The 21884-nt window shown below is 44.7% G+C and overlaps 1 protein-coding gene across 1 annotated transcript in view; it reads right to left on the bottom strand.

Annotated features, from left to right (window-relative positions):
* DIXDC1 (DIX domain containing 1) overlaps nt 1–17722 on the bottom strand; it is a 52993-nt gene extending 35271 nt beyond the window's left edge. Inside the window, exon 1 of the mRNA XM_024207170.3 lies at nt 17550–17722. Coding sequence (XP_024062938.2) covers nt 17550–17609 — 60 coding nt within the window. The 5' untranslated portion in view covers nt 17610–17722. The remainder of the gene's footprint in view (nt 1–17549) is intronic.
* Nucleotides 17723–21884: the final 4162 nt, after the last annotated feature.

Genomic DNA, 21884 nt, shown 5'->3' with positions numbered 1-21884 from the left:
CATCTGTTACCCACTGAAACAGCTACAGCACCCTTACGGAAAAGTCCTATACAATTCAATAAGGTTCCATAGAGATTGAACAGGGTTACATAGAAATTATTTCAAAACCTATAAAATGAAAGAGAATGATCTCCTTTTTACACTTTTTTTTATTAATCTTCCTATAGGAATCTACATTAGGGGTATAATTCTCTACTATATTCTATAGGATGGTCCAAAACACTATAGAAAGGTTGCCATATTCTATTAGATTCGGTGGGTCTTTTCCCTATAAGCAACTCCTTTTTCACACGAAGGAAATAAGTTATATAAAAATACAGCCTTATAATTAACAATTTAATACTTTCCCCTTTGTTTTCTCCCATTCGTTGCACACAAAATAAAAATCACTATTTTTGGGTAGGCATTTTTACTGGTATGCAGTAATTAGTATCGTTATTAGAAAATCACTTCTAAAGCCCTGCAAATTTACACTTTAAATAATCCTCTCCAAAAAAGACAACTTTTTGTGGCTGTGCAATAGTGATGTCGCTATTACAAAGGGAAGGATTTCACAGTAGTTACTGCTACAATACTGCAGACTTCCATTTAATTAGCATTTTTAGTATTTTTTTTTTCCATTCAGAGCATAAGATTTTCCTGGAGCAGTTCAGACTGTTGGTTTGTTCATCAATAGCTTATTATGTGTCCAGAAAACTCTACTAGCTAATTAGTTTAGTGCAGGACTCCAGAGATACTCTGATTTCTGCAAAGCTAAAATCCCAAGCGGCAGCCTGTTATTTCTGGCAGCTGAGATGAACAGGTGACTGAATTTCCCAAGAAAAAAATAGACATGAAAGTTTAATGACCTAAATATTGCAGAGTGGTGTTAAATGCGCTAAGGGATAAAACCACAAGCCCTTTACTCCAGACAGAGAACTCCACGTGTCCATATTCCAGTAAATGAAAAAAGGAGAGCAAATTTTGTGAGGATGTATTCTGCAAATGGAAACAAGCATTTCTACACAGCAGATTTCATCCTTCAGGACAAAAGAAACACTTCCTGCACCATGCCCATCAATGAGATCAGATCCCACTTCTGTATTTGTATCCATTCAATTCTTGAAGGTACAAACAGTTACACTTGTTCCAAAATCGGAAACAGGTCATGACATTCACTGCACAACTTTGACATTCTCTCTGCATTCTTCTGTACCCAAAAATCTGAAAAACGGGCTGGGGATAATTTGGAGTCTCTTTGTCTGTCTAAGGTTCTTCCAGGAGTTAACTGCTCAGGAATCTGTTTGGTAAACTTCTGTTAGCATCCTGCATCAATTGGCAATCACACAAAAAGAATTTTCTCTGGAGAATAATTCTATCCATAACACTACACTACTAATTTTAATTAGCAGAAAAGACATTTCCAATCTGATAATTAGTTTATTAATTTTAGATAAATCACATATTATATATAACAACTGGCCAAATTTTTCAAACAAGGACTCTGATTGTGCACCTCAGTTCTAATGGACCCAGCTTGAGAGATATTGGGCCTGACTTTCAGGGGTGCTGAAAATCACCAACAGATCCCATTACATTCCAATGGAATGGTGGGTGCTTAGCACTTTTGAAAATCAGACCCAAGCATGTTAGATACCCTAAAAATAAGTTACCCCAAATCAGTGGCTACTTTTCAAAATGTTAGTGTCCAGTTTGTAAAGTGATGAGCATGTTAGAAATGCTGACAGGCAGATTTCTCACAATGTGATACAGGTATGTACTAGGTACGAAACGATACTTATTGGAAAGACAATGTGTGCTTTATAATTCTTCCCACAGATGTAATGTTTTACTTCCTCTTTCTGTTTATTTATAGAACTATCTGGGAATGTAACTAGTCATGTTTCCTTGTTCCCTTAGCAGTCCACATTTTCCCCTACTTGTTTTCGGTCTGTATGGAAATTCCTGCAAAAGACACTGAAAAATTTAATCTTTGGATAATTAGCCAAGATTAGTAACAATATTTGAAGTCTGGATCCAGCCGTGGGCAATAAAAAAGGGAAGCTGGAGTCTGCAGTCTGTCCCTTTTCCCAGTCTCTCTCTCTCTCTCTAGGGAATATTTTTCCATAGTGCTAATTATGAGTTTTCATCTGTGCAAAGGATATTTAAGGTCTAAAAATTACCCACTATTCTTTTATTCTGGAGAATCACAATCACCCAACAGACCTCACTAGCATAGTAGGCATCAGGGTCTAGCAGCCTCATTAAGCCAATGCTGTCAAAATTACCTGTGTTACATTTAGCTTCTTTAAATTAATATCCACTGAGTCAGGGTGTTCTCTCTTCTGCTTCAGTCTTTTGCTTGCTTGCCCCTCACTTACCCTCCCTTCTTCCATTACTCAGGAGCTGCTGTCTCTGCAACACTGGTCGTCAGTCCTTAACCAGCATTTCTCAGGCACTTCGGCTGACGCTGGACAAGATTTTTAACCTAAATACAACTTCTTTAAATTGCTCTGGTGGCATGAAGGAGCCACAGTAGCCCAGAGGAATTCTCAAAGTGCAGGAACAGTGTAGCACCAACGTACATTTTACTCCACAGTGTCCTCCTGCAGTCCCAGTATGGGGGCATGTTGGGCATGGGAATGGGGAGTGGTCAAAGCATTCTGTGCTGCCTCTGGGGCTGCTCGGATTTACAATGGGGCCCCACTGGCCCCCAGAGCAGCTCAGAATCCAGGCGGCACAAGGTGGTATTAAACCATCTTTCCACCCCACTCCTCCTGGACTTCACCTTCTGTGTTGTGTCTCTTGACAGACCACAAATCTGAGTGAGAAGAATTGATGAGCCTGAAAGAAGAGTGATTGATGCAGCAAAAGACACCCATGCCTGGTTGGAGAGAGAGAGAGAAGATGGAAAGAACAGAGCAGTCATTACCTTTTCCCTCATCCCCCCTTCCCCATACCTTGTGATTGTTTGTTACATCCACTTGTGGTGTCTTGTCTTTATTAGACAGTAAGAATTCTGGGACAGGGATCATCTTTTACTCTGTATTTGTGCAGCACCTATCACAATGGGGGCCTGATCCTGACCGGGGCCCTGTATGTGCTACTTCAATACTAGTAAATAATAACAAGGTGTCCTAAGCATGGGAGCAGAACAGACAGAGAGAGGAGCCCAGGCCAGGGACACGGAAAGAAGCTCCAGGTCTGGTAGAGGAGGCAGAAAGAGGGGCCCCAGGCCTGGACTGGGGAAGCCCATATGCTTCCCTGCCCGCTCAGGCCCATAGCCCTGACAGCTGCTCAGACCCTAAACTATTCTAATGTTGAACCTTTGCTCTTTGAGTGGAAGAGGAAGCTCCCACAGCGTCTATTACACTGGCTCCTGTGACACCATTACCCTGCTGGCTCCTGCCAACTACAGATGCTTCCAAACAGCACAGGCTTTAACAAATCCCTGGAGCTTCCCCTTGCTGTCTTATAATCAGGTCTGGCTCATGGCTGCATCCCAGGCTGTTCTGAGAGGTAACCGCTATTGATCTAGCCACCCCAACCTCCTTCTTTTCCCGAAGAACTCACCCTTGAACCAGCGACTGCTCAATAGCTTGCCCAACCTCTGTCACTAACAGGCTGAGTTTTGGTCCAGCCATATCCTGGGCTCTGTGAGGCAGGAACAGGTTCTGGTCCCACACCTCAATCTGAATTTCTCTCAGAAGTGAGGATTTTTTTTTAGGAATAACATATCACCCTCAGCCCAAAGATTTACTATACAGAGCACAGATTATTAGGATTGCAAAGGGGTTAAGATTAATCCTATTTAAATTAACACGGCTTTGTGTTCCAAAAGAGGGCCTGCTTTACCTGAGCTCTGTGAATGGGAAAGTAACTGCCTTACGTGGAGCTGCCTGGGGCCAAGATTGCAGAAGCTCCCAGGCAGCTTTTTTCTCTTATATTCAGATCTCTATGGATGTCCCTAAAAGATCTTTCAGGACAGGGCCAGAGTTTGAAGGAACGGACCCTGGGGCCATCTGCTGTGGTGGACACATGTAGCTCCTTCTGCGGGTGAATCACAGCTGGGAACTCTCAAAGTTCTCCACTGAGCACAGCACTGATAGGGGCAGGATCATAACTGTACAATATTTCTAGGTGTGCATTTTTGCTATTTTAATTACAAAGTACCCAAGACTGAGGAGGTGGTCACACCCAACTGATGATGGGACAGATTTTGCAGGGCTCAGGACTACTCACCCCAGGAACTATTTTGCTTCCAGTAACAGGGAGCTATAACAAATTTTCAGTGCAAAAAACACCCCTTTAGGGTGAGCGCCTCTTCTCAGGCACTGGAGGCACTTACGGTTAATTAGTATTATCTAATACTTATGTTGCAGTGGAGTCTGGAGAGTGCAGTCAAGATTGGGGCCCCATTGTGCTAGGCACTGTACAAACACACAGGAAGACAATATAATTTATAATTTAAGGAGACAAGTGACATACAAAGGGTGAAGGGAGAGGAATGCAATAGAATATATATAATTGTATACAAATTTGCTTTTTTCATTATAAATAGATGAAGTAAGAGTCAACTATCCCCATCTGCCCCTCAAGCTGTCATTAACTGGCTGATATATTTTGGGAGAGTCACAGCAGAAGTATGTCTTGAGGAGAGAGCTGACAGTAGAGCAGCCTTACAGACTGGTTCAGGGAGGGTCTTCCGTGTGTAAGTAGCAGTGTGGATGAAGGTGCAGAGACTGTTTTATGAGAAGCTGATAAAGAGGTGGATGAGGCTGGCACTGCTGGCAGAGCGGAGATGGCAGGGTTGACATGGTAGAACTCACGGGCAAACAAGCAGGAAGGGGTAGAGCTGGGAAGGATCTTGAAAGTGAGGACCAGAAATGTGAACTTGATGCAGTAGGAGCTCCGAGAAGGATTCAAAGAGAGGAGTGACAAGATCAGAGAGACAATCAAGGAAAATGATTTTTATATCTTCACTCTCAGTGGACTGTGGGGATGGAGGACAGTGTGAGTGCTAAGGAAGCAGGATACAGAAGGTTGCAGTAATCAAGGTGGGAGATGAAGAGGACTTGGACAAGCGTTTCAGCTGTCTAGATAAAGAGAAAGAGCTGGATCATGGACATATTATCAAGGAAGAAGCAGCAAGATTTGGATATGGGCTAGATGTGCAGGGGAAGAGAGCGCAAGAAGTCAAAGATGATACCCAGATGATACTGTTTGTTACCAATGACAAATAAGGAGAGGAAGGTAAAGAGTAGATAAGCTACAAGAGATTGGTGGGAATAACTAAGGCATGTGAGGGAGAACTCACAACAGATGTGTTGTTTACTTCCTTTCTGGACTTCAAACTTATGCCTCATTACATGCCAAAGGCAAGTGGCTCTCTCAAAAACCACATGCCCCATCATGTGTTAATATTTACATAACACAGTTTAGATACATATGAGTGCGTCAGCTTGTGGAGTCAAGACTCCTGGGTTCTATTCCTTGTCACAGAAATGATGTGTGACTTTGCGCATGTCACTTACTCTCTGTCCATTTTGTTTTCCCTGTCTGTAAAAGAGGGATATTAATCCCCACCATGCTAACATGTGTCGACATCCTGGAAAGGAGGGTGTCATAGAAGGGGAAAGTACTATTGGAGTTATTATAGTAAAAGTTAATATGTAATTCTATACTAAAAGACTGCAGATAATATGGAGATCGGTGCTAGAGCAGGAGCTCAGAGCTTTCCCTCTACACAAGGACCAGAGAGATAGTGAGGGCAAGAGAAGCCAGGAGCTCTTGGCCTGCAGTCCACCCACCACCATCTCTTCCCAATGTCATCATGCATCAGCCTGCAGGTGGAAAGAAGGAAAGCATAACAGCATTAGCAGCATTAATATTCCCCTCCTGCTTCTCCCATCTCAGTCTCAAAACGAAGTACATAAATTATATAGGGCTTGTAGTGAATTAGGATTGTACCTGGCACTTAACTGGCTGATTTGCCCCTTTCCCCAGATGAGAGAGAAGAGAAATAACTAGCTCTTCTAGTGTGACATCTCACATGAGCCTTAGCTGCATTTTTGAGGATGTTTCAACTTTAAAGCAGGATGGAAACTTAGCCCCCGAATCCGTCGAGCGTGTGACCCTGGCGCTTCAGAGCATAGACTATGTCCCTGGCAGTCAGTATCTTTCACTTGGCATGTTCAGTGTAAGTGACAGCATCACGGATGACTTCTCTAAAAACACTTCAGCACTCCTCGGGTTTCTTCATAAATCAATCCGGAAATACGCTTTACACCACCATGGCGCGCCAAACGACGAATAGCCGGCTTCGTGATACCTTGAATGTTATCACGGAGCACCTTGCAATGGCGCTTAGCACCCCCTTTCCCAAACCCTTACCACCTTTGCCGCAACCAGACATGATGCCACGACCTTCGAAACACCCTGCTTAGAAAACCAGAATAAACTCTAGGCATTCTCATCAGCCCAGTGTAACTTACCATCTGCCACTTAGGGCTCGATTCCCTCCCCTTTCTAGCACAGTATCAGTAGGGAGTCAGCCATGTCTGCCTGGCAGTAAACAAAACATCATGTTTTAAAGGCAGGTTATTGTGCCTTCGTGTACTAGTCTGCCCTTTATTTTACCTCTTTTTAGAGTCCCATTTGCATGGGACAGTGCAGGGATAACTGCCTTGAAACTTCCAAAACTTTCTCAGAGGTTTGGGGGCTGCTTGTTTTGAAGTTCATCCAGCCTCTTCTGCTTTCAGTAGGCAGCATAGTTGATATACCAGATCCCTGACTTTTCTTGGGTTCTGAACTTCTTGCTACCTCTTCCCCATAGACTCTCACTGCCATCTGCTTCTGGGAAGAGGCGCGTCTCCCTTATTTACAAATTTATTTGGTGACAGAAAAGGTCTCAAGAGTCTGAATCTCTCCCCATGGCTGGGCTTGAGGGTTCAATCTAGGATGGTAACAGGTCTCGCAGTCTTTCCTCTGCTTTTCCTTTACATCTTATGAACACTGCTCACAGAACAAGTCTAGCGAGATCAGTAAGAAGCTTTCTGTGCCCACTGCCCTCATGCTGTGGGGCTGGTTTCAGTATTAAAGGCATTCAGGGTCCTGGATGTTCAGAGCACTGAGCCAAGTGTCTGCAGCAATGAAGCTCAAGGACCAGCCTAATTGCATCAGGACGTAATGTGTTTAAGGCCTTGCATGGTTTCTAAACTCTCTGACATTATCTTAATTAGATGATCTCTGTAATCTCCCATGTTCTTCCACTTTGAGTTTCTGTTGGTTTTGTTTTGACTAGGTCTTTGTAGAAGCAGAGAATAAAACCCCACAAACAAATAGAACAATGTTACCCTCCAGACCAGCATAAAATGATTCATCCTGGAAAGAGATGCCTGGGTCTGATTCAGGCTGACAAATACACGGGAGCAGCCTGGATCTGGCCTCCATGTAATGAAACCCAGGACTGTGGGCCTGAGTGAGTCCAGAATGTCTATGTCGGGTTGTGTTACAGCCAAGGCCGCTCATTCATAAAACGTTCACTTCAAAGCCTGACATTCAATTTCTTTCAAAACAACGTTTGGGCCAGTGTAAATTCTTTCTTATTCAGTATAAGGCCTGTCCCAAGCACACAGAATTCCTCAGTCATGGCTGCACTGTCTGGAAAGGAGGCAACAGTGCAATTTTGCATAGACAAGGAGGCAGAGATAGTGCATGAGCTGTAAAAGACAAAGCTGCATCAAAATTCTTGACATAGCATCCAGGGAGGTGGTGAATCAGGTCAGAATAAAAAAGAACTACCTGAACCTTCACCCATATTTGGAATTGAACGTGGGCATTTTTAAAATTCTGGAGTGTTTGGAGAAGTGCTTTTCACTGACTTGCTGAGATATGGAGAGAAATATCATCCGGGGGTTCTGCTGGAATTCTAGCCAGGATTGGAAAAACTGTTCTCTATGTGATTTCTAGCCCAGTTTTGAAGACCCAAAAGGTTCAAACCACTGGGAGAAGCGACCTAGCCAACCCCATATACCACACTATTTCCAGAGTGTGAGGATAACAGCTTCCCAATAGGGGTGCTATAGAATGAGTATGCCTAGGCACTTACAGAACTCTACTTTCAGGAATGACTTGAGGAGAGAAAACAATACAGGTGGAGGAAGGAATAAAGCCTGAATGTTCACCTAGTCTTGGCTCCTTCCCTTCTTATGCTTGAACACCGAACGCTGGGCATACTCAACAGGATTTTCATGCCTGCCTTCTAGTTTTTATGGTCTTCAGCTAAATTGTTGCTTCAGATCAGTAAATTAATCTCAAACAATGGTCCCCAGTTTAATTAGCTGGATTTTTTTTAAAAAAAATAGAAGCACTGGGTCCACTTCTGCCCTCCTTTATACCAGGGAGCCCCTCTGAAGTTATTGGGGGGGTGTGGCCATGACCAACAGCAGAATTCAGCCCAAAGACTTTAGACTGGATGTGCCCAAAGCTGTAGAAAGCCATTGACCAGGTCTCTCTAATTGTTGAAGGGATATTCCAGTCAGTTCTGTGTGGTCAGGATGTGTGTAATTGACTAAGCAGAGTTCTAAACCCAGCCGTCTAAACTCACCTTTCTAAATACAGATCTCACACAGTAACATCTCTAACCCTCCATTTAAAACTCCTGGTTTGGCAGAACAGTATGTCTGGTTCCAAGTACAGAGGAGCTGGAATCTTTACTTCTGAAATCACTTGCTCAAGTCCTGGCAGTAATGGCTGGGTGGGAATGACAGCCACCATCGGAATCCCAGCTAGGCTGCCATTTGCTCCAGGGAGGGAACTAAATTACTGGCCTGTGAAGATTGTTTGGTCTATGAGGGAGCAGCTTGTTGGCAGAGCTTCAAATGCCAACTCAAGCTCCAAGAGGTATGTGAAGGACAAGGTGATGGGCTAAAAGTGCACTTCACACATTAGCCAAAAGAAAACAAGGGCAAGAATTTCCAGAGCTCCCAACCACCCAACATAGCATTTGTCTATGACAATTTCTCTCAGAGATTTCCCCCTTTCTTTCAGCCACAACCAAGGTCCCTCTTAATAATGGGAATCTTGGGTTTCAAAGGGGGGTATCCCCATATTTCCCGCAAGAAAATCAGACTCCAGCCAATAGAAGGGGCAGGGCCAATGTGATAACAACGGAGTAGTTGCTCATTCCAGGTCCAACCCCCGAGTGGCAGCATATAATACCCAAAGGCACTGGCTAATAATCCTCTTCATTCAGCCTCCAGAGCTCTGAGAATTAACCATTTGGAGTCTCTCATGTTTTGATCAGAAAATCATGCCTGAAATGTAATTTTAACACTTTCTGTCACTCAAGAGCTTCTTATGTCCACACTGACTTATTAGTGATGCTGCAAACCCCACACTCTCTCTTCTGTCCATGCAGACTCAGGCCTTAGCAGTGCTGGGTACAGCCCAGGGAGCCAGCGAGTCTGAGACTGTTGGCAAATTTTCAAATATGTTATTTTCAGAAATACCATTTCTAGAGCCAAAGAAGAGTAATTGGGAATGACAGACCCTATTTTTATTATGGTAAAGTCAGGTCCAGATTAATCAATGAGCACTCGGTGCACATGCACAGGGCCCCTATCTCAGGGGGCCCCCTGATCACCCAGAAACAAAAACAAAACTGAGTGGCGCAGCTACTCACACAAATTTGGCCCAGCTGCCCTTCCATCTTGATGGGGCTATATGAGTACAGGTCGGGTGGGGGAAGTGAGCAGAGCGGAGTGGCCGGGATCAGGAGGAGCCACCCTAAACCAGGACAGAAGCAGAGCGCTGAGCCAGGGGGATGCTGGTGAGTGCCCAGGAGGATCCCGGGGGCAGTGGGTAAGGAGCTGGAAGTGCATTGCTGGTGGGCTATGTGGGTGAGGGTGGAGAGTAGCGGGGCTGTGGATGAATGGGGGTTGTTGGGTTTGGGGTCCAGGATGCTGAGGGCTGTGGACAGTGGGGCTGCAGTGAATGGGATGTATGTCAGGGCTACTAGAATATCAGGATAAGTGAGGGCTTGAAGAGGGTTGTTGGGGTATATCTGGGATGGGGGCAATTCAGGGGTCTGTGTGTGGGGTGGGAGGGACAAGGCATTTGAGGATCTGTGTATGGGGTGGTGAAAGAGTGGCATTCTGGGATGGGATAGGTAAGGGAGGGGTGCTTTAAGAAAGGAGGGGAAGCCCCCAATTTCCATAGTGCACAGGGTGCCAAAATTCTTTAATCTGGACCCAAGTACAGTGCGAAACCCCAAACATTGTGGGCCCAATTCTTGGCTCAGCTGCGTGGCCCCTTTACACCATTCTAGAAGCATAAAGGGCTGTACAGCTGTGGAACTGACCCCCCCCCCCCCAATACATGTATGGGGCCCCACTTGGCACAGAGCTGGTAGAATAGCTCTACGCCAACCTTCCCCCACAAGCCTCGGGCAGGGCCTGCCAGAGAAAGCAGGTGCAGGGTGACTGAAATGTCGCACCCTCTGGGGCCGTGGGCACTTAGAGTAAGTTAGAGTCCTGAGGCTGCTGTAACGTACACAATGGCTAGGCAGGCCGCACCACAACCTATTACACACACACACACACCCTTTGTACATTTAGGCCAGGAGATGAGAAAGAGGGAATCAGGAGCAGTGTGATGAGGCCAATAAATCTGAGAACAAATCCATTTCAACCCCTCTCCTCAACATGTTTGCTGCACTCTGGGCTGTTGCTGCTATAGGGATAACGACACCTTGAGCTGAGAGTACACAGCACTAGTGCTTAGCAACAGGTTCTGTACATTTAAAAATAGCTGGAACATTTCCCTTATATTTTAGTCTGTTTCCAAGCAGAGATGAAGTGGCTCACAGCCAGGAGAGGCTGTCAAATTCACAATTTAACCACTTTGGCACCACTGTGCATCAAATGAAATTGGGCCTTGCCCAAAGCCCCAGCTACCTACCTCAGTTCTGATTCTTTAGGAGACTGGGAGCTAATACTTCAAACTGTCACTAGATGTGCTGCTGGATGTGCCATCTTTCCCCTGAGATATAAAACTGAGATCTTGAACATTTGTCATCATTTATTACAACCCATTTTTTGCAAGAATTGGGTTTTAATGCCAGCGTCCTGAACAATTTCTACCTCAAGTATTCATATTCTGCCTCCCTTTATCTCCCCCACAGTTTTAATTCTTCACTTCCTATCCTAAACTCTTGCACAGTCATGTTCTAAATAGCTGTCCTGTTCCACCCTAGAGATGATTACATTTCAGTGCTGGGTGAAGTGATTCTTGCATGTGCATATGTATAAAGATATTTTGTACAATCAGTGATGCACTTTGGGATCCATTTGGAAAAGGTGCTATAGATAAATAAAAACTTATATTTCTATTTATTATTTGTAAAGGGAGTGCTAAGTGCACAAGAAACAAACTACTTACAGTACTACCGGCTGGGAACAAGCTGCTTTATTCAGCTACATAACAGAGTGGGGGAAAACAGGCACCAAGTAACTAGGAAGTAAGGGAGGAGTGGAGCATGGCTCCCATCCATAATACTCACTGTAACCCATTTAACTCCTTGACCACTTTTACTACAGTTTTTTTAAATCACACATGACACAGAAGCCAGCACCACCACTCACACTCTACTGACCACAACTTCATTTCAGTTTGCTGCAATCTAATAACAACTCCCCTTAAATCTCCTCCGATGAAACCATGCCTAAGTGAGGAGACCGCAGAGAAGAATGATCTGTAATAGACATCTGAGTATCAATCATTGTTATCACTATAGACTAACAGGGTATTTAAACTTTTGCAGGACACACGTGGGAGAAATGTCCCTGTGAATTCCTTTGTTTCCCTCAATGTAAGCAACCTCTATCTTCCTTTGGCTCTGCCCAAATGGTTGCTTCCCCAACATCTGGTAAAAGACCGTACCAACACATATGGTAGCTGTGATACTAGAATTCTCACTCTGTTCCTGCCTGCGGTGGGGTGTTTTTGTACGTGGCACCTGATCCTGCTTTCCTCAACTGGGAACTTTGCATGTCACTTCCATAACATGATGGGCAGACCCTGTGATTATGCTATTTTCCTATGCACGTACCTTTAGCCCCTCAGACTGTTTCTAAAGGCCCTGCAAGTGCTGACCACATCCTAGACAGGCAGCTCTGTGCATTGATGCTATGCCTGAAATCTACAGTGGGCATCCATCTGGTTAAATACATCTCAGCACTTCTGCAGGATATAATTACCTCTGAAGTTCAACAAGAAGGAAAGTCACTAAAAGGCAAGATGCCAGAGTTTTTTCATTTTAAATTGACTGCTGAACTCCCCACACAACACGTCATTCCCCTCCCAAGCTGTTGCCTCAAGAATAGTTTCTGGCACCTTGCAGAGAGTGTTTTAGTGCCACCGCCTCCTCTCCAGGCTGGTTTTTCAAAGCCTTTTTTCTTTAAATAAACATAATGTTTCCATTCAAGCCCACATGTAACAGGCTTTGCCCTTAACAGTCAGAGATCATCGAATGGTTGCTGCCAGTATCTTGGAGTAGACGCTTCTTTCACCCAGAATCTCAAGTGGTCCCACTGCACCAATTCAAACAAATCAAAGACTTAGTTTAAAGTCTGTCAGATCAAATCTGGATGAAACATTATCCAACACTTCAAGGAAGAAAAGGAACATTGGCCCTTTATATTCAGGGTTAGACAGCGGCCAGCTCTGCATACGATGTAGGAGAAAGGGAGTCAGGAACCTTGTGTCCTTGGGAAAAGGCTGGGCACAATGTGACTGAAGAGTGCTGTTGATGATGCTATGTCAAGACAAAACATCTACCCTCCAAGGAGAGGAAGTAGCCAGGGAGGCAGCATGATCTAGTAAACAGGACACTGGACTGGGAGTCAGGAGACCTAGATTGTATTCCTAGCCAGTGACTCACTGTAAACTTGGGCAAGCGACTTCTCCTCTTTCTGCCTCAGTTTCCCATTTGTAAAGTGGGGATAACAATTTTTACCTTTCTCGGGAAAGCACTTTAAGGTCTATGGAAATATCAATAACTACTTAACTGTTAATATTATTATTAATATAGCCTGCAAAAGGATGGCAAAGCTGCTGCCGAGGAATCAATGCATAATCTAGCCCAAGGTCATTGAGTGAGTCTGTCAGAGCTGGGAATAGAACCCTGGCTGCTTGAATCCTAATTCTGTACCTTAACCACAAGGCATCTTTCCTCTGTTAATAGCCCTGCTGCTGGCCAGGCACAGGGGCTTCTTCTGTCAAAGTGATAAGAAACCCTACTTGGCCAAGCACTGAGGGATCACAGTACCTTGGTAGGAACAAAAGAATCTCTCAGTGTAAATCAATGTCTGGTAAACCCCAGCTGTGTTTTCTGATGCTTGGTACTTGTGGTACAGCAGAATTACCAAGCAGCAGCTGCCTGGCATCTCACAGACCAGATGGGCAACCTGGCAGGGCTATGTGGCATTAGCAGTTCTTTCATCTCCCTGCCTTTCTTGATCTGAACAAGCCTTAAGCATCTTGAACCTGATTCTCCACTTATTTACAACAGTGTAAAACAGGAATTCCAAATTCAATGGAGTTACACTAGAGTAAAACTGGTGTGAGGCCAGAATCAAGCCCATTATGTGGAAAATATCAAAGCCTCTAAGGAGTCACATATAGCCTAGTCATTGGAATCCAGCCTCAGTTGAGCCACTGCATATCAAGAGTCATGGTCCCATAGCAAGTATACAGGGATAGGAGTGACCCTAATGATCTGAGCTACTACAGACAGGGAGACAGGAAAAAGTAAAAAACAGCTCTCCATGGTGAATCCTGTTAGCCAAAAACAGTATTCATTACAAAGGGATACCTAGGGCAGATTTTTTTCTGCTAAGATCTCAACAGTTGAGAGAGAGAGATCTATCATGGACCAAGAGGAACAGAAAAGCTGAGAGAACCACATTGGAGAGAGACTCTTCAATGCCAGAAAATTACTCTAACTTAAAAAAAAATAGGCTCTGGCACTTGGATCTCACAGAGATGGGTCCTATTTAAGAACCTACGTATAAAAATAGATATAACAAACCCTGTTAATGCAATAAGACAGACTGTGCATGCATAAAAGTCAGGCAGTTCCCATCACAGCAATCACTCAGCTAAAACCCAGCAGCGCAGGGACTATTATTATTTCCCACAACTAAGTGGCAATTCTGAGGCTCTTTGCTGCTGTCAGGCAGTGGCACTCTGATTCAGACAAGATTCACACAGGGGTCCTGGAAGAGTCCTCAATGTTTCATCCTCCAAGGAGGAGCCAGCCCTATGCAAAGACCATGCATGTTCTTCAAACATAAGCCTGGAAGGAGCAAACAGCCACTTTAGGCAACACATTGCTCATAAACAGCCATCTACTGAGTCTGTCAAAGGAAATGATCCTCCTACTTCCAAAGGAAAGTATGGACGGGATAATAATTGTTGAAGTTCAGGAGCATTAACTGCTTGGAGCTGTCAGGGCCTTTTCTGACATGTTCACTGAAGCTCTGAATTCCCCATCAGTCTGAAACAACTGACAGAAGTCTGTGCTCATGTCCTAAATAAGCTGCATTTCTTCAGTGAGAGAGGTGCTGAGTTGAGACCACATAGATTGCATCATCACAAAGTAGATCCTGTCCTCTAGGGTACTCTGTTATAACCTGCCACTTACAGCCACCATGCATTCCCGTGCTGCCGTCCAGCTGCGGGTCTGAATTATTTAACGGCCTCAAAGCAGCAAAAGCTGCCTTTACAAACAGCAGGGAAGCACCTTCACAGCAGAATATTCCATTAATGAAAAAGGAGCAGGAGTTGTATGATGCTCATGGGAGAGCTTTCTGCATTTCAACATTAAACAAAACTCACTCTGCTTTAGATGTGTCCAGATGACATACTTGCAGCCTCTCTTGGCCTAGGGACTTTAAAAGGGAAGGAAAACAGTCCTGAATTGCAGTTTGAAGGGCCCCTCTGCAATCAGGGATTATGTTAGTCACTGAGACAGCACCTTCTGACAGGTGATCTGTGAAGCAGAACAGGCACCAGCTGCAGAAAGGGCAATAATGGCACATTTCAATCCCTTCTCCTGGGTTAATGAGCCTGGTACTTAGCCAGCAGGACGGATAGGGAGGGAAGGAAACAAAGGCACCTACTCAACTCAGTTTACAGGCTACATGCAAATTCCCATGTGCAAATTGACTTCTGCTTAAGCCGGAACCACACCTGCTCTGGAGGACTGCCTGTACAGTGGGTGCATCTGAGCCCTGTGCGTGCATCTGTATGCATACTAATGAGTTGTGTGTTTGTGCGTACTGTATGTGCGTGTTCATCTTCCATGCACAGGTTTGGAAATGGAGCCCACATTCTGCAAGGTACATAATTCCAGTTATAGCCACCGGTTCACGGGAGAGATGCGCTACAAGGGGCATAACAGCAGTTAAGTTGGTATGGTGGCTCCTTCAGTACCACAATTGGCCCATTGTGTGAAATCGGGTCTAAGACTTTTTAGCGTGGACCTGGTTTTATACTCTACCCCAATGCTGAGAAGTTTCTCACTCTCAGCGCTCCTGACATCAGCATGCTGGGTTGGCATCCGTCACTACGACTTTTGCCTACACATAAGGGCTGCACAGACATTGGGGGACACTGTTTCAAAGCTGTGGGAGGTCTATAAACAACCCTTTTAAGGCATAAGGAAGTACTGTGGAGGGAGTGTGTCTAGTGGGTCAGAGCAGAGGATAAGGAATAGGGACTTTTAGTTCCATTCCCAGCTATACAGATGACATGCTGTAAAATGGGGATAATGATACTGTCCCACTTTACTAACTTGCCTTTAGTTTTAACTTGCAGTGCATGGGCTAGCCTCGTGCACTCAGCTGCCATGCAGGAGATTAAAGGGGGAATCCCAGTCTTGTTTCTCTGCCCCACGGCTAGACCGAAGTGGGACTATCGGAGTTGCTACTATTAAACTGGGAGAGGAAAGGGCTTTTGTTTTTTTCCCCATGGCTACCAGGACAGCCCTTGGATGATACCAGACAGTATGGGTGGGAGCAGACATTGCAAAGAGACTGATTTCTGCTCCCACATGGAGAACGCTTGTTTCATGGCCACCATTTTGGTTGACACCAGGAACTGAAGAGGGCTGAAAGCAGGAGTCTCTACAGCTTAAGCTAAAGAACCCGGCTCTCTAGCTCAGAGCTATAACAGACTGACATCCTTTGTAATGAGCGCAGAAGAGATAACACACACTGACCAGTGGATTACACTAAAACTGCATTTGTTTGATATAGGGATGGGGTTTTTGGTACAGGTCAGGCAGGAGGGCCTGGTATAGGGATGCTGTATTGAGGAGGGGGAAGGATATTTATACTGTTAAGCAGGAGGGATTTTCAAATCAGTAGAATATTAAAAGAGATAAATGTGGCCTGCCATGAAGCTGAAGGCTCAGATCCTTCTTGTCCCCCCGTTTTCTGTCTGGGCCTACCAAGCCCAGAAGGGACCTGTGTTTGTGGCTGAGGATGGTGACAAAGAAAAGTCATGTGATGATGGGGCTTGGAATGGATGAAGAAATACTAAATACAAACAAAACAAGCCATTCTATCTAGGAAGGAATAAAATGTGACAAGATTCCATCACTTCCATGTGAGGAAGGAAACAGCAGGAAATCCTTAATTCCCTATTCTCCTTCCTTCTCATCTTACAGACAGGAAACGCCTCCTTATTGTGGTGTATGGGGTGCAGCACACTTTGCCCACAGAACCAGCCCAGCACGGGCTGTCCTGGCATTTTTTACTGGGGCCACACAGAGGCAAATGGCAACTAGACAAAGTTCATTTAAACTAACTTTCTGTGCATCCTAAAGAGGGGAGGTATAAAACTATCCACTTCCCAATGTAGTCTCAGGAGTTGTATCTCAGTGACTTCTTGGCAGGTCTCACTCAGTGATTCAAAACTCACCTGGCTCCCTGCGATCAAAACAAGGAACTTAGACGCACTTTAAAAATGATAGTTTCCTCCCGTCCAAGCTGAGTTTCAATCCCTGGCTATTTAACCTACAAATCAGGATGAAAAACGAACCACACAAACCACAACATGCCACCCACTCTCAATAACTCTGCATGCCCTTAAAACAGACTTACAGCCTTTCCAACAGCAATTCAAATACAGAGACCTACAGAGCACAAGAGGAGCAGCCAATTCTAAAGGGTAACTGTTCCCTCCTGACCTTGCTGCACTTTATATTACGTTTTGATCCCAGAGTAAATGCTTCTGCAGCATTTTGCACAGAAACTACCAGCAGTTAAGGACCCACAAACTCTTCTAAACTACTGCAAATCTGCAGAATGCCAGCTGGACTGCCTAGTATGCCCTTGTGTCACCAAGCATCTCTTTCTCCTTTTCCAGGATAATTTCTCTCTCCCAGTTTCTTATTAGTTCTGCGAAGCACTGGGAGGGACATAGCTTTATGAGAGATGCTATGTAACAGAAAGCTGCATTGCCCTGTAAGGGTCTGTATGAGACCTGGGACATGCATTTACCTCTGAGAAGCCCTCTTGCAGTATATCCAGTAAATTCCCCCTGGCCAAACAGGCAAGCATTCTTCACGAGCCACGTTCTCAGAGCACACAGAGCAGATCCTCCAGCTCAGGGCGCGATCTCCTTCTCCTCCTCCTCCTCCTTTCAAAGACAAAGAGTTGGAGCTCATCGGGGACCTTATTCATAGTCTCATATGTGCAGCCCGTTACTGCAAACAGGATACTTGAGCCAAAGTCAAGACTCGTACTGAGCATGCTCGTGAGGGAGCCACTGAGGGAGTAGCAGGCGAGATGTCACACGGTTCCTATAGAAACGACTCAGCTCACAGGATGCAGGCCCAGGAACCAGGGGGTGAACATCTGAAACCTATTTCCAGCCAGCGGCCCTGGGCCCTGCGTCTCACACAGCGCCTGCTGGTACAAGAGACTTTCAAACCTACCAAACACAGCACGCCCTGTGCTGTGTGGGGGTGGGGAGAGTGTGCAGGGGAGAGGTTAGCAGATAGCAGATTCCTGGCTTACTTCAGAAAGAAAAGTTGGAGGAAAGGCTGGAACCGCTGCTAGCTATAACTTTCATTGTTGCTGTGAAGCCATGGAGAAAAAGCAGCACGCTCAGCAAACCCAGCTCCAGTACAGCGACAGGAAGCTGCAACCAGGCCCTTAGATAATTAGTTATATTTATACAGCACCTACGCAGGGCTCTGTGTGCCGTGGGATAAAGTAAAGAGGTAAAAGGGAAGCAACTTCCAAAAAACAATTTAACACAAAGAAGCTCTGCAGAGAAAAATTACAGCTAGCCGATCCATCAGACTTCAACCCATCACCATTGTCAAGGGGCACATCCCAAACAGGATGTAGCCTCCTGACTGAGTGCCACCTAGATGTATCTCTAGCTAGGTCCATCAAACAATGGGTTGCTCCAGCAAAGTTTGGCCTTTCTACTTTTACCCAATGCTTGACAGGCATTGCAGGGTTGGCAGGTGATTAGTGAACAACTTATCAAACTTCAGCCCACCCCCTTGTCAAATGCCCAGGAAAAAAATGAGGAGTCTTACAGTGTGGCCAGAAGATTAGCAGATCCAGGCTCTTTCTGCAAAGATATGCAGCAATCCCAGAACTGCCCAGTGACACTCAAGCTGCTCCTTTGGATTTCATCACGTGGTTTTGGCCATGCATTTCTGAGCAAGACAATATATTTAAAACACACAATTGTTTCCTGCCCAAATATAAAAAAGCAGAAGGCTCTGGAGTGGTTATCAATGCACAGATATAGTATGCTTTGATAGTGTTCTCTCTAATACAACTGGGTGGAACAAAATCATGGGACCAAAGAGTATGCATTATTGCCTGCAAAAATTCAGAAACTCGGGCTACAGGTCATCCACCAACATTGCCAACCCCAAGCTTTCAAAAATGAGTTGGGCCCCAAAAATCATGAGAGTGGCTTAACAATCATATGATTTAAAAAAAAATTAATACATTTTAGGTTCTTTTTATTTGCTGTCTGGTGATCAACGTTTTCAAGCTTTTCTCCAACCACAATGGCTCAAAACTTACATTATTTTTTACTATTTAATAAAAGCTGAGATTCTTGTGTAATCACATGATTGCAAGGGCTGAGGCTTAAAGATAAATGACAACTATTGTGTGACTCACAATAAAATCATGAGGGCTGGCAACATTGCTTATGTGCACTCAAGCCCGTCCCTCGTGAATCCTTGGTCTTGTCCTGCTTTTGGAACACAAAATGGCCAACAGAGTGAATGCAGTTAAGATTCAATCACAAGTTTTAATAAATAAAATAGATTGTGCCTTTAGGTTTTCAAGCAAGAGCTAGATAAAAGGTCCTCCTGGGGCAGAAATGTGACCTCAGCTGAGAAATAATGTTCTCAGCTTTTGCAAAAGACATTATAATCAAACCCTCAGCTATTAATCTCAAAACCAGGCCCTATTTATGATCTACTTTTTAATGCAGAAAGTGCTATATAGTAAATACATATTTGTAGCAGATATCTGAGCATTAACAAGTGAGGATATTATGGTCATCTCTCTGCATCAATTGAGTTTAAGACATAAAAAATGAGACAGAAATGTAGTTAAGCAAAATCAAATGCATGCAAGTGCAAAGCACTCATCTGCATAGAAAGGTGACAGATGTCTCAAGTGGTCTTTGATTTTTTTACAATTTGGTTTATGAGTTTTATAGCAGATTAAATATGATCTGCTTATAATCTCTACAGTCAAGAGATATTTTTCAGCCACAGGGAAGGCAGGCAGCCCCCAACTCCGGATTTTTTTTTTAAATGACAAAACATAGAGAGATGAGCTTGACCAGCTTTGCAACCTGGGGCATCCATAGTATTTAATCTGTAAAATATATTGTTCAAATAATGCCAAACCAAATTCACTGAGAAGAATTTTCCATTTTTCTTGGTCCCAAGGAGAATTTAGTGGGTGGCTTGCTCTATTAATATTAGGTAATGATGAAGCACCTTTATTAGCGCTTTCACCCCAGAGTCCAGAGACTGGAAAACATTTGGGCAACAAATTGAGATGCTGCCAGCTGCTTTAGGGAGTTAACTCTGCTGTTAAGTTCTTGCAGACAGTTTGTAACCTTCCATTCGGCTACAGAAGCCATAAATGAGATCATGGCAGAGACTATGCCAGCTTGTCTGGGATGCAGATTCACTTTCTCCAGAAGTAGGTGTGACTATACAAAAATCTGGAGTATAAACAACAATCCCAGGTTTCAGTGTAGGCTCTATATGGCACCAACACCTGGAAAAATGTAACAATCGGGGCCTGAAATAAGGAGTAAGCCCTGGCCTGGCCCAACACATACAGTATATTGTACATGGTACACCCTCCAGGGCACCCTGGAGTGAGTATCGATTGACACTGACAGGGCACATCACGCCATACATGGAACACCATGCACAGCACACTGCACCACACAAGGCACACCTAGTTCACTGCAAATGGTGACGGCTGACACGGTTAACAGATTGGATGTTACACACAGTTGAGAGCCTCATGAATTGAGCAGCTGTTTTCACATAGTGACCAACAGCAGAGTCCCTGTACCTTCTTTGGAAAGCCTTGTGGCAGAATCACTGAATGGGAGGGACAGGCCTTGATGTTCATGGGGTGGCTGTGTCTTGCAGGAAAAGCAGAGTCCAGTGCAGTCTGGGGAAATGGCATTTTGTTAAGCCAGCAAAACACTGCATGTTACTAAACCAAGTAGCTATTAAGCCTGAGAAGCATCTCTCCTACCCCGCCACTAGGAATGTGTAAGCCTAATTGGGCATTTTCCTGGCATGATCCAGGGAACCTGAAGCCAGAGGTGTCACCCATAATACACCTCTACCCCGATATAACGCGGCCCGATATAACACGAATTCAGATATAACGCAGTAAAGCAGCGCTCCGGGGGGGGGGGGACCTGCGCGGTCCAGCGGATCAAAGCAAGTTCGATATAATGTGGTTTCACCTATAACACAGTAAGATTTTTTGGCTTCCGAGGACAGCGTTATATCGGGGTAGAGGTGTATTGAAGAGGTCCCTTTTTGTCCTCTCATTATGTGGCCATCCCTGAACAAGACAGAGGATCCTGTTCAGATGCACTTTGGAGCAGGGCTTTGGAGTGGAGCCCGGAGCTGGAGCGTGGAGCAGCTCCAGAGCAGTGGAGCTGCAGGTTTTTGCCTGGAGCTGGAGCTCCAAAGCCCTGTTTGGGAGAACTGTGGAGAAACTGGGCTGGCCCTGAGCTCACTCAATACGCTTCCAGATATTACAGACCATCTGGGCGATGAGTTCTCGTCTGTCTACCTTGTTGGATCAACCTGTAAAACAATATATTGGCTTGAAAAGATTATAGACCTTCTGCCTGGTACCAGATGTGCAGGGGAGGAGGGAGTGTCTAGAAGAGCAATAAGACAGCCCCCTCCAGTCTAGAAAACTGATAGACCAAAGTGCAGGATGTTCTCATTATGGTTGTCGGTAATCAGAGATGGAGCCATCTGTGGCTTCCCTTCTGTAAACTGGTTTTGCTGTCGAACACTTGCTTCTTCACTGGGACTCTGACCCCGAAACTACCCAGTTGTGACGATCTGAATGCCAGAAAGAAAAAATCAACCAAATTATGATGGCTGAATTGAGAGGCAATGGAGGATAGTTGACCCTTTATCTGTTTACAATCATAATTTAAATAGGGCAGATATAAGTGCATATTAAAAATACCGTATCTGTGATTGAATCTCCCTGATCCCACACTTTGTGGGTCACTGTTCTTTCAGATTGTAAACCTCTTGGTGGTAAGAACTGCATCTTCATATAGGTTTG

This window comes from Terrapene carolina, unplaced genomic scaffold, assembly GCF_002925995.2.
Source record: "Terrapene carolina triunguis isolate 2854851 unplaced genomic scaffold, T_m_triunguis-2.0 Scaffold374, whole genome shotgun sequence".
Lineage (NCBI taxonomy): Eukaryota > Metazoa > Chordata > Testudines > Emydidae > Terrapene > Terrapene triunguis.
The sequence above is the reverse complement of the archived record's forward strand: the minus strand, read 5'-3'. Positions and strand labels throughout refer to the sequence as shown.